Source organism: Agelaius tricolor, unplaced genomic scaffold (assembly GCF_023055355.1).
Source record: "Agelaius tricolor isolate 1412-34295 unplaced genomic scaffold, bAgeTri1.0.p SCAF_4, whole genome shotgun sequence".
NCBI lineage: Eukaryota > Metazoa > Chordata > Aves > Passeriformes > Icteridae > Agelaius > Agelaius tricolor.
The window spans coordinates 30,668,711-30,681,732 of NW_027269264.1; the positions used below are offsets into that span (position 1 = coordinate 30,668,711).

The following is a 13,022-nucleotide window of genomic DNA, read 5'->3' on the forward strand; positions in this document are numbered from 1 at the left end:
AACAAAGACTTATTACAGAAAATTACTACAACCAAGTACTCATGAGCACAGGTAGTAATAGGTGATAAACATCACCTAACTCAAAATTTCAAACTGGAATGTTCAAGTGTTGCACAGGACTTCAGTAATTAAGAGATGCTAACTCAGTTCAAAATCACTGGGTTTTTCATTAAACTTGCTTTGTCATTCATTTGAATGTGTTAGTTAAGAAAAAAGAGAAAACTACTTGGACAGAATTCTTCTTGGGGTTGAGAGTATCATACATCTGCAGAAACACTTTCTTCATTAAAGCTCCAAAAACTGACTTTCTGCCCTGTCTCACTACAACAAAACCAGCAATACTGTAAATGCGGTCTTTCAGTAGGACTCAATAACTGTTCCAAATTAAACTATATCTTTTTTTTTAAAGTATACTGCAAAACAGCTTATGTTAAAACCACCATAACTAACATGCTTGACTATATCATTTGTATACATACACCCGGGGATGAAATACCATCCTATGAAACACAAAGAATATTAGAAATCTTATTACAGTCATTATTTTATAAATGATGATAATTTAGAATTTTAATTCACAGAACTTTAGCTTACAAAATGAGACTTTATGGGCATTTACATTCTGACACTATCTGCCAAAAAGAGCACTGTACATTTAGTTGCAGAAAAACTTTAAAGTTCAGTACTGAAGTGGCAAAAACTAAAGCTAATCTGTCAGCTGAACCACAAGGTCTCTTGAGCAAATGGATCACAACATCTTAGAAAAAAAACCCCACAATATGCAAAGTAATTAAATATAAAAATTAAAAATTTCCTCTGAACTACTACATAAAGGTTTAATTAAAATGTGTTTGATGCAATATAAAATTGAAGAACTCTTTTTGATCCACAACAAAAATTACAGAGATCTTTCTGACTTTATTGATAATTATTAGTACTCACTGAGAATATAATCTGGCACTTACAGAAATACTTAACTTCATTGATTTCATCAGATACTTCTAGGCCATTTTAATATTTTAGACTAATTATTTACTTGCATTAATTTGCATTATGCAAAAGAAAACTGGACCATGGGAAGCTTAGCTGATTTATGATTATCATGATATTGCTAGAGAGAATAACTCCTCCATAAATCATCTAGTGTTTTCCACTAAGATAACAATATCTAATTTAAGATCTGGTCATAATGTTAAGACTCGACCAAAAGACATCAAGAGGATTATCCCATATTGCAACTCTTATAAACTGTACTCCCACCTTTCTTGTGTTCACCTTGCACCTCAAACTTCAAATATTGCTGTTGAAATAGTCCAAAGTACTGTGAACACAGCACCAGCTATGAAACAAGACTTTATTTCCATGTGAGACAAGATCTCATCTCTAAGATTCCAAACAGAAGAGTTCACATATCACTTATCACTGCCCTTGTTTCTGTGTTCTCAGTGACTTGCAATATTTTTTAACCACCAAAAGCCAGTAATAAGGCCACAGTTTCATCTCTTAAGACTCACCTTTAAACTCCATTTATCAAGTTAAACATAATTATGTTACCTATGTCCACAACTATTTCTTTCATTCACATAACTTTACATTACCGTATTATTTGTTACCAGATTACTAAAGTAATGAGATGTTGTATCACCCCTTGCCTATACATCTAACCACTGTTTTAAGACAAAGAACTGCAGTTCATTCTCATAGGGGAAAATTAATGAATACTACAAAAGAAAGCTTCTATTGTCTAAAAAGCCCTTGGTATCATTATATATTTTCACAAGACAAGTATCAATTAAATGTATTTACAGTCTGCAAGGTTCTATAAGCACAGAAATTGGTAAAACAAAATTTTGTTTGCAATAGTTTAACCAGAGTAAGAAGGAAAAATTCTACTTACCGAAACAGCTATCATTGTGCTGTCAGGCCGCCATTCTGCTTGTTTGTAAGGTCCAAACTGAGAAGCTGCTTTTGAAAGTTCCTTGTAGCTTACGATTAATACACTTGGCTGGAGGAAAAAATATAAATAATTATATCTCATATCTAGTAGGAATGGAATGCTTTATATGTTGTGCTATACCTGTTAAGAACTATGTCTCCTTAAACACCTACAACATGTTTCCCTTGAAGGAGGTTAAAAATGAACTTTAAAGAAATTTCATGGAGAACTGTTGCCACACTGTCATTCCTAATCTCTTTCAAATCCAGGACGTTTGAATAAAATACTTAATTGCACAGTAAGGAGTCATTACAGAATACAGAAATAGTTTCAATTTAGATAAAGGGTAACTGATGCTTAAGATGAACAGACACACCTCAAACAGGCTCCTATAATGACAAGGACTGTCAAATGAATTAGGATGAAATATTCTATAGAATATTTGGTACAGACAATTTGCTTAGTTTCTACTAAATGAGCAGGCTGTTGTATTAAAGAGAATGATAATCAGGAAATTTGTTTTCTACAACAGGTTGTCAGAACCTGCTGAAAATCCACCTCTACAGTTAGCTGGAAGGATTTTGCAAGTAATGAGGTGCCCCCATTAGTACCTTTCTTTCTGGGAAGGGAGAAAAGCTTTGGGGTGATGGAAGACCAGACAAAGCTACCATGGGCACTAAGCCTTCATTCCCTTTCATGAATGCAGTGGAGAGCTGCAACACAAAAACCTAATGCAAAGTTGCCCTTCCTTGCTCTAGTGCTTAGAAATGTTAATTCTCCTTAAATATATTGCACAACTGTTTCTATTTTATTGTTCTTGAATGAATAATAGTTTTCATCTTAGATGGGTATTTCTCCTTCCATTATCCTCCAACACTGAAAGGACACAAAAGTTAAATTAAGCAGGACATACTTTTTGTTTTGTCAAAGAAGTTATCCCTCATCTTCATACCTAACTTTATCAATTTCAGTTGTCATTCAGATTTGGAGCATCAAACATTGTACCAAAAAAAGCACACTGAAAGGGAACCAAGAGGGTACAGAGTAACCACTCATTTAACTGAAATTAACCACAATACCACTAGGCAAAGCTCCCCACTACAACCACAGGTGACAGAAGTTTAATACTGTTCTTTGCTTACTTGATGGACCAGGAGAATCAGTACAATAAATATAAGACATTCATTCTATCCACAAATCTTGTGAGTGTCCATCACTCCAGAATTTAGTAATCCTAGTTAGAATTCCATCCTATTTGGAATCACTTCCTTCAGTTTCCTTTCAGCTGAATTAGTGTCACATGGGCAGCCTTAGCCTTTGTAAATTCACAGCATGACTCGGTGTGCAGCTAATGGCATTATTCTTTAAATTTCACACCCACACAGAACTGAATTATCAAAAATAAAGTCAAACATTTATGAAGTATAATAAGCACATTAATCTTTACCCTAAGAACTATTTGAACCAGCTTTTTCAATTTGAATGGCTTATTTTGCATCAAATTATTTAACATTAAATAGATTACTAATTATTCTTACTAGCAGATTCTAGTTGATTGTTCTCAATGAACTACACAGCCTTTCACTGATTGGCTTAGAACCACCCTAACTGCCTTAGATATACTGAGAAAAAGCAGTGTCTTGGTAATCTGCATCATTACTGCAAACCTGGAGATCATTTTTAAGCACTTCCATGCCTGAAGCATTTTAGCTGCTGGCAAAATTAGAAACTCAGTAATACACAATTTTCTTTCTATATTACTATTCTTACAGAATATAATTACAGTATTTATAGTGTAGAATTCATGTGACACCGATTCACATAAAGCTGCTATTACATCTTTGAAGATGGAAGAACATTCTATGTACACATCAGCTACAAGATTTATACAAATTTATTTTTAGGCTTTGTGACTCACAGATGAGGACTTAAGCAGTTAAAAATTATTGCTTGCATTCAAACTGTTATCTTTCTGTAGTTTAAGTAGCTTCTTATTAGAAAGCAGACCCACTTCGAATTAAATAGGTCACAAATGTTACCTAGCGAGATGTCAAATAAGGAAATACTGCACTGATACTATTAATTTCCACATACTCCAGAACTCAAAAGCATGAATTCAGACATGAAGAAAACCCTAACCCTGTTTAAAAGCTTTCCACAGATGTGTGAATGGTCTGGATTAACAAAGATAGAAGGAGAGCTCAAGACCCTGCTCTTCTTATGCATGAGAAACAGTAATTTTACATCTGAAGTCATTTATTATATCTAAAGTAACTGAAAACATATATTGGCACAGGAATATTTCTGTGAACAGGAATATGTGTCCACCTAACTACTTGACTCAAGCACAACAAGCTACTGAACATTCATTTTAACAAATAAAACCAAAGCAAACAAAAAATCAAAACCAAACACCAAAACAAAACCACCCACCAAAAACCACCAAAAGTGTCGGGGGGAAGGCTAGTTAGTTAGATACTCTCCTCTTTTTAGTTTTATATATTTAATTCATACCCTGTATAGAAATAGTAGGGGTTTAGATTCTATTAATTAGAATTTTTCCTAAATCTTTACCTTTTTTTCTGTTAAGAAACCCCATATCTCCATATAAGCTTCATTACAATTCCAAGTCTTCTACTCTTCTCACTTCTGCATGCAGCTACTAACATTATGAAGCTATGCAGTTAAGCTCAACTAACAAATTATGCCCACTGTCACAAAAAAAACAATATATTAATCCTTCTTTAAAATGCTTAAAATCCACTTGCTGAAATATTAATGGTAGAGCCACAGCTTTGGGAAAAACTGGATTCCAGAAACATAGCAAAGAACCTAACAAATAAAGACTTGTTTAAAAAGAAGTAAAAAAATTATTTAGAGGAAGAAGTAAACACCTTCAGTTGTTAAGGAAGAAAGAAGTCAGTAAGCAAGTCAAAATTGCAATTTAACATTAAAAAAAGCACCCCAAAATAGATAAGAAGAATATCTAGCATTTTTTAATCTGCTGCAAAGAAAATCTAGCATTTTGTTACGGTACTTTTGTCTCTCAGGAGGAATGTAAGGTCAGGCAAAACAGAAGCTGCCACTCATTTACAAAAGGAACTGTGGCAGTGGATGTTTACAGGATAAGAAAATGGTGAAAAGAAAAATAAGAAATGCAACCTTAAAAACAATAGCACTACTATTACTAATGTGTAAACAAACTCTCCAGTACACTAATTAAAAGTACTGAAAAGAAAAAGAACTTGTTCTCATAGCTAAACTTTATCTCCTTCCATCAGTCAGCTGTGAAAAAGAACATGTTCCACAGTTGTTACTCAGAAGTTTTTATGCTTCACAACAATGTTTTTCTAGAATTAAACATGCCTCTTTTTTACTGGTGTGAGTTTATAACATGAAAGCAAATCTGGTTTGCATTACCAGAAATTAATTGCACTATTTAGTAAAACAGCAAGGTAGCAAGAAAGCTCCATCCACAAAGCCACCTAAATTCAAACTACCTAAAAACTCACAGGTGCTTCATTGTCAGTTGTACATTAAGAATCCCTCTGGACTTTCCACTATGAAATACAAGATCTGTATCAACATCTGGACAAAATACCTATACAAACAATTAAAAAAACTGCAACATAAAACACCACAGCCAAACCCATGATGAAATAATCCCTAGTTGTTACTGTTTAACTTAATTCTACCTGACCTAGTACAGCAACTTGCTCATTTACCAAGTATTAGCAACATAACCCACGTCAGAACACTTAGCCATATATAACATAATTTTTATTAAAAAATCTATTAAGGTATACAAACCCTGCAGCAAATTCTCTCAGCAAGCTTAGATATGGGAAATTACCAATTAACTTAACACAAGCTTTCTACAACATTTGATGAAAATGCAAATCAAACTGACATTAACCAACTGGAAAAAGGTACAACCATTTGACAGAATATAAAATAATAAAAAAATTCGTTTCCTTAAACCAGATTCTCTGGTTTGACTGCAGGTTCATGACAAACTGTGTGTATTGTTGATTTTACAAGTAGGTCGGCAAATACAGTAGAAAACTACTAAGTCTGAAAAGCAAACACATGACCTGACAGCACATATGCAACATGGTCTTATGTATAAGTTTGGGTTTCTTAATGTAACTTCAATCCAAGAACCTGCATGACTGTGAATAATTGTTCAAACCTAGTCTTCTCATCTCCTGACTATGTATTCCTCTAGATATCAAAAATCCGTCCCACCGAGGATAAAGAAGCCATTTCTTTGACAAACATCTGTCCTGTTTAGTTTTATATGGCAAATACTTTAACGCTTCATTAGGCTGTAGGCATGACACAAAAATCAAAAATGCTGTTCAGAAGAGCTTATGATCTAAGTGACAAAGATAAGGCTGGGAGAAAACAGCACAGAACAGAATGAAAGTCTGGTGACACTGTACAATTTATTTTGTCACTGTGCTTTGCTTTAAATGCTGAAGCTTTGTAAAATTACAAACTAATAAAACAGAAAGGTTATATGGAGAAAAGCAAACGCGCACATAAGAAACAGAAAAATTTCTATAGACCACAAAAGGCCATTTTGTCAGTAACAGAATGGTAACTGACAAATGGAGGTGACAAATGAATTTCTAAAAGCAATGTTAATTATAAAATCATAACTCCTTTAATTTAATTTTGAAAGTATTTGGAAAGCTTAGAATCAAGAGAAGATCCACCCAACAGAGCAGACACAGCTTCCAATCGTGTGTTCCATGGCTATTGTGAAATAATTCAGAAAAACAAAGTGCAGAATTGTCAACCACTACCTCTCCCAAATGAAAGTTTTCAGTTAACCTACTTCCCAAAAATGCTGCCAAAAAGCAAAGGCACATTCTATACATCTTTGGTTTTCTCTTACATGCAACTAACTGGACACTGAAAAATCATAACTGAAAATGCATTTTCCCATCATGCATGTAATTATGACACCGTTTACAGGGGTCATCTATTTTATAACACAGGAGACACTGAAAGCCTGTAAATCCCACTAAATAACCACATGATAATTTTGGATTTCATCAGATAAATTCATCAATGCAACATTTTTTTCCTTATGTAACAACAAGTTCATCTTTTTAATAGAAGCAACAGCACAACTGTTGCTGTTGCTGACAAATAAAAAGAAATCCCCTTCTCAGACAAGTGTCTAAAGGGTCTAAATAAGAGATCAGCATTTTGGGGGTTAAACTACTAAGGAAGAAAACACAGTGAAGGGGTAGGATATCTTAACTTGCACTGATGCTATCTGTATCATATCGTTCACAATACACAGCCAACACAACCTTATGTCTTATATCAAGACATCTTTGTCCCATTCTGCAGTCAAATTCTAATGAAAAGCCTCCAGAGCCTGCATCCAATTCTATTAAGAAAAAACCACACACAATAATTCTGTAAATTATTCTGCTTACAGTTCTGAGATGAAAACATAAACTTGAAAGCATAGCGAAAACATTTCTTTTTAACAGCCCTCATAAGTAAAAAAACACTACAGAAACAACTGCAGACAATTTTAATGTATTTATTAATATATCTTATGAACTTCTGTGCATGCACTGTGTCACAAGTAACTCCCTTTATAGTGTGGCAAAATTCCAGGTTACAGAGATCACCTCCCCAACAGAAGCTCTGTTTTAGCCTATTGTATGCTTAGATTTAAAGCACACATTGACTTCAACTCTAATACGGCAACAGCTAGAGACTGAAGAGCACATTTGACAGAGCTGTGAGAGCTGTCTGAACATCAACTTACACAGCACTTGAAATTAATACCAACTATTTGACAACTTAGGATTCTGACATGCATGCTTTCTCAAAAGCCTATTATAGTTCATTTAGGTGCTCAGACTCAGTATCAGATCTTTAGAAAAAAAGAAACCAAAAAAGGAAGAAAAACAAGAGTAAATGTAAATCATAAGTGGAGAAGCATACAGGTAATCAAGAATTCTCCTCTGAATGAGCAGATGGGACAAACTACTCTTAGCTTGAAAGGACTCACAAAACTGGTTTTGACTGATGAGAGTCATAGCAGATAGTCCCAACAACCTACAGGAGATTTCATTAAATATTCAAGGCCAGTACTTATTCCTGTCATTGTCACAAGTTTGTTAACACTAAAGAAAGGAAACGCTGAACGATATTTATATGTACAACTACATCAGCAGACTATTCTTGCTGTACACAACTCACTTGTCAAGAGTTAGGCAGGGAACTCCACTCATCTATGACACCTTCTTCCTTAGCTACATTATCTTGTCTCTTAATACCTAGACGCCTATGGGTGAATTTCCAGAATTCAAAAGGTAACTAAACCAATTTAAAATTAAAGCCACAACTGTCAAAGGAGTAACACTTTCAAAGGGCCAACTATAATGCTCCTTTCATTCTTTCATCAACTAAATAAACAGGCTTCTATTTGTTCATAAGGCTTAACAGCCCTGTAAAACAACATCACTAGTCCATCACAAGCTCCATTAAAATAGAGGTACAAGCAGGAAAGATGATGACACACAGGACTGCACAGCTGCCTTGTGAAACCTCATCTTCAGTTCCCAAGTCAATATATCAAACAGCAATTATCTCATTATACCATTTCAGAAAGGTTCTATAACTTGCTGATGTTTCTAATTTCAAGCATCCAACTACTTAAACTACCAGAATGAAAATGTTTGACAAGCTTTTCCATGCTATCAATGAAAATAGTTAAGCTGGCCCTTAAGTATCAAGGTATTATCTACAGTAGACCTAAAACTTCTGATGTAAGGAAAATGTTTGGAGCAGAGGTCTCCACAATGGGGTGTATTTAACAGAATCCAATGGGGAGCAAGAAAGGATTTTTATACCACTAAAAAATAAAATAAAGTAAAAATTTTAAAATGTGTTCATTTTGGCATTACCCCATTCTTTCTTTTTCCTTTTCAAACTCTGGAAGAGGCATCCAAGAGACGTGGTTGATGCCCAGAGACTACTAGTGTATAAGAGCATTTGAATAATGTTCTTAATAACATGATTTAACTTCAGGTCGCCCAGAATTGGTCAGGCAGTTGGACTAGGTGACCAATGTAGTCCCTTCTAAACAGATTAAAAATTATATGCATGTGCTACTGTACTGGTATACACATTATCAAGCATACAAAATGTAGTTTGTGTACAGACTACATTGTGTATGCTTGATAATGTGTATACCAGTACAGTAGCACAGGCATATAATTCATAAATAAATGTCAACATATCTGGGGGCTGTGCTCAACAACCTTTCACCAATACTGGTTCATGATCAAAATCATTCACCTGAGTGGTCTTCTCTGTCTACAACCCCATCTCTCCTTACATGTAAAAAGCCAAGAACTTTTTGGTTCAAAAACACTAGCAGAATTCCATCTGGTTTTTTTCAACACCAGTTACCCTGTTTTGAGTCTTAATACCTACAATGATTCCAAAACAGGAAACAATCCACACTTTGGGATCAACTTTCCTTAGTTCCACTAGTTCTTAGTCCACAGTAGGTGAAAAGGAGTTTTAAACATGACTATGCCACCTTAAAAATACACATACTGAATGTAAACTCACACACCTGGAAGCACTTCAAAGAGCTGTTTCTGAAAATTTCAAAACAGAACTTTCCCAGTCTCATCACCTCATTCTTAAATGAAACCTTTGATACATAGCTGAGATAGTAACAAGTCTAAACAAGAACACCAGCCAGAAGGCTTTTCTGTGACAAGAAATCAAGTTAGTGCAACCTGGCAGGTTTATCCTTGTTCCAAAAACTGTACTTCTGACCAATGAAAACATCTTCTAGAATGCAATAATTAAATTGAAAAAAAGAAAAGCCTGGGGGGAAAAAAAACCAACAAACCACATTCAGGACCCCAGCTAAAAATAATGCAAGAAATTCTCTTTTAAAATGACCTTGACCAAAACATTTATTCTTCCAGGTTTCTGGTAACAGGCAGTTTTCCACAGAGGCCATGAGACTGTAACATGTTTTTCAGTTTAGGATCAGTCAGCGGGTCAGGCCTGGTGCCTGTCAGCACCTTCCTCAAAAGCACCCATTACAAACAGAATCAAAACCTATTTAAAAAATATTAATGGCCTGTAAGTTTAGTCAACTCTTCTGCACCAAGTGAATTCTTCTAGTGCTGTTTGTAGCAAATCTTACAATGTTTAACATTTCAAAACAAGTCTAAGCATGCAAGCTAATGAACCTCGTCCTTGAAAACAGACCATAAAGTAAACTACATTCTAGACAACAGGGCACATGTTGTGAAGCATTTCATGAGCCCGTTGTTTTCTGTGTCTTTCCACAAAAAAGATCAGTTCTGCTGTGCTGACAGACTACAACTAAAGGTCCAACAACTGGCAAAAACTAAGAAGGGTACACTTTATATACACTGTGTGCCACAAACCGAAGAAAACGGAGGCCAGATGATGACGCTCACAGAGCAAAGTTACTGGGCTGATTATGTGCTAGCTGGATACCTGTCTAGGTTCAAAAAACAGCATGAGCACCCCAGCCAGGAACTAGTGAACAGCCTTACTGAGCACAATAAAACATAACGTGATGAAATTGCTGCATAACTTAAAACAAGATTTTAAGGCTATCACTGTCATTTGACATCTTTCAGTATCATCTTTCTAAAACTGGATTGTTGGTTTCCCCTGGTAATCTGAGATGAACTCTATAAACCACCTGGATCTAGAGATATTTATAGACAGATTTAGGGTCTAATCTAGGCAGTATTTAAAAGGATCCAGCATCAAAATTTAAAGTCAGTATCACAGTTTTCATTGACTGCATCAAATCAAACTGACAAATAGCATTTTTGCTATCAGACTAATACAATGTGAATTAAAAGCAAGGTGCTTAATGTCAATTATTCACACAGTTTCAAACTAGATTTAGCTAAATCAGCACTTTCCACGGAAAAGCCATGACAAGTCTTCTTTTAGAGCCACAAAACTTTCAAACTTTCCATAAAAAGAAAACTTAGTGAACTTCTATGCTACAACATTCGGGGTAATGATAGTGTTTCTTCCATGTTTTACAAAGAATGCTTCATATGTTCTATATTCATAGGTTCATTTATATAAAACACAGAAAATACAAAGGCGAAAGACATGAAACATATATGCAAAAAACCCTACACTGCTACAAATACTCTTTATATTAAGCACAAGCAGAATGTACAGTCTCAAAAAGAAAGTTGCTTTTTTAGTTTCATTTTTTAGGAAAAACCAGTGTTAACTGTAAGCAGATTGGTGTTGCATATTTCCTTAAGACTATACTGCTATCACTAAACACCGTGGATAACCCCTCAGCTTCACAAATACCTGTGAATATCCTTTGAAGTTAGCATCAAATTTTACAACCGTTTCTGGAAAAAAAAAAATTAGCAGACGACAGGGCTTTTCAGCTGGTAGAGCAGCGTCCGAGAGCTTATAAAATGATGGATACTCACTCTGCAGTACCAGATGCTTAGCTGCGATGGGAACAAAACGGCGAAGAAAGCTCTCTGGGGATCCGTCTGGATGTGAAGCGGTCGCTCCAGGGACTCCAGAGGACACAAGAGCCTCTTGGGCCAGCCGCTGAGGAAATACATGGCTGAAGATTTCCAGAGGAGCTGGCGCTCAGCCTGCTCTAGCCTAGGCGGGGGAACAGCGGGGACATCAGCGGAAGGAGAGATACAGCGTCCGCGGCAAGCCACGCATAATCACCGGCACACCGACGGGACCCCTGGGCTCAGCACCACTGGGGACGGGGGGCTGAGATCTCCCCGGCGCAGGGACGAGAGAGCGCCGCAGCCGCCGGGGGCGGAGGCGGATGCGGGCTGGGCAAGGGCCGAGCGGCCTGCGGGAGGCGGCGGCGACGGGGACGCGGCCGGGCAGTCACTGCTCCGAACAGGCGTCGGGTCGCTGCGGCGGCGGCAGCGGCGGCTCCGCCCTCCCGCGGGTGTCTCGCCCGCCCGCGCTCCGGATCGGTGTCGTCGCCGTCGCCGAGGCCCCCGCCGCCATCTCCTCCCCCTTCCGCTTCCGCTCCTCTTCCTACTCCTCCTTCTTCCGCTCCTCCTCTTTTTTCCGCTCCTCCCCCTCCGTCTTCTTGTTCTCTCGCTTTTCCTTTTCCTCCTCCTCTTCTTTCTGCTCCTGCTTCTGCTCCTGCTTCTTCTCCTGCTTCTGCTCCCCCTCCTCTCCCTCCTCCCCCTCCCCTCGCTCCGGTGTCCGAGGCCCCGAGGAGCGGTGGCGGCACGGGGGGAGGCGGGCCCGGGGCGGGCCCGAGCGGGCGGAAGTGACGTCATAGGGCTACCGCGTCACTGGTCCGGGCGGAAAAGGCGCCCCTGGCGTTGGGGCTGAGTGCGGGGACGGAAGGGAGGGGAGCGGCAGGGGGACAGAGAATCAGAGCCAGAGGTGGCAGGATAAGGAGGAGTGGGTTCAAACTTAAAGAGAGTGGCTTTGGAGTAGATCTGAGGAGGAAGTTATTTGCTGTGAGGGGGATGAGGCCCTGGCACAGGTTGCCCCGCGAAGCTGTGGATGCCCCGTCCCTGGAAGTGTTCAAGGCCAGGCTGGATGGGGGTCTGAGCGACCTGGCCTCGTGGCAGGGGGCTTGGAACTAGATGACCTTTGAAATTCTTTCCTACCTAGCCATTCTATGGTTCTGTGTTGTTCACACAGTGAGTGTGCTGCATCTTGGGTTTGGCGTCAGGCTTCTGACAGGTGCTACCACAAACTTCTCTCCCAGCTGATGTGTTGGACTGAGCATCCACACTGTTATTTTTACCCAAGACCGGTTTGTTAATCTTGTTTCCATCATTGCCCAGATGCTTTTATTCACACACTGTGGAGAGAGCAGGAGCATGTGGTGTGAAGAATGGAAAGTAGAGAGCTGTAGCTTTAGAGGTAGTAAATGAGGCTTGTTAGTCTTTTTCTATAACTGGAAGATAAAAGGAAATAGAAGAGAACTTAAGGTAAGCTCTCCATGCCATTGCAGGGGCGGTGCCTCTGTTGGAAAGAAATGGCTATTGGTAGAAATAATCAGAAGAGTTTT

The 13,022-nt window shown here is 38.0% G+C and overlaps 1 protein-coding gene across 5 annotated transcripts in view; it reads right to left on the minus strand.

The window, feature by feature from the left end:
* RIC1 (RIC1 homolog, RAB6A GEF complex partner 1) overlaps positions 1 to 12,237 on the minus strand; it is a 47,063-nt gene extending 34,826 nt beyond the window's left edge. For 2 of the 5 annotated variants that reach the window (XM_071425069.1, XM_071425070.1), the window contains exons 1-2: positions 11,443 to 12,235; positions 1,898 to 2,005 (exon numbers count right to left, since the gene is read on the minus strand). In XM_071425069.1, the coding sequence (XP_071281170.1) occupies positions 1,898 to 2,005; positions 11,443 to 11,583 (249 nt within the window). In that variant the 5' untranslated portion in view covers positions 11,584 to 12,235. Of the gene's footprint in view, positions 1 to 1,897; positions 2,006 to 11,442 lie in introns of all 5 variants that reach the window. The other 3 variants (XM_071425068.1, XM_071425072.1, XM_071425074.1) reach the window with 3 other exon arrangements.
* Positions 12,238 to 13,022: the final 785 nt, after the last annotated feature.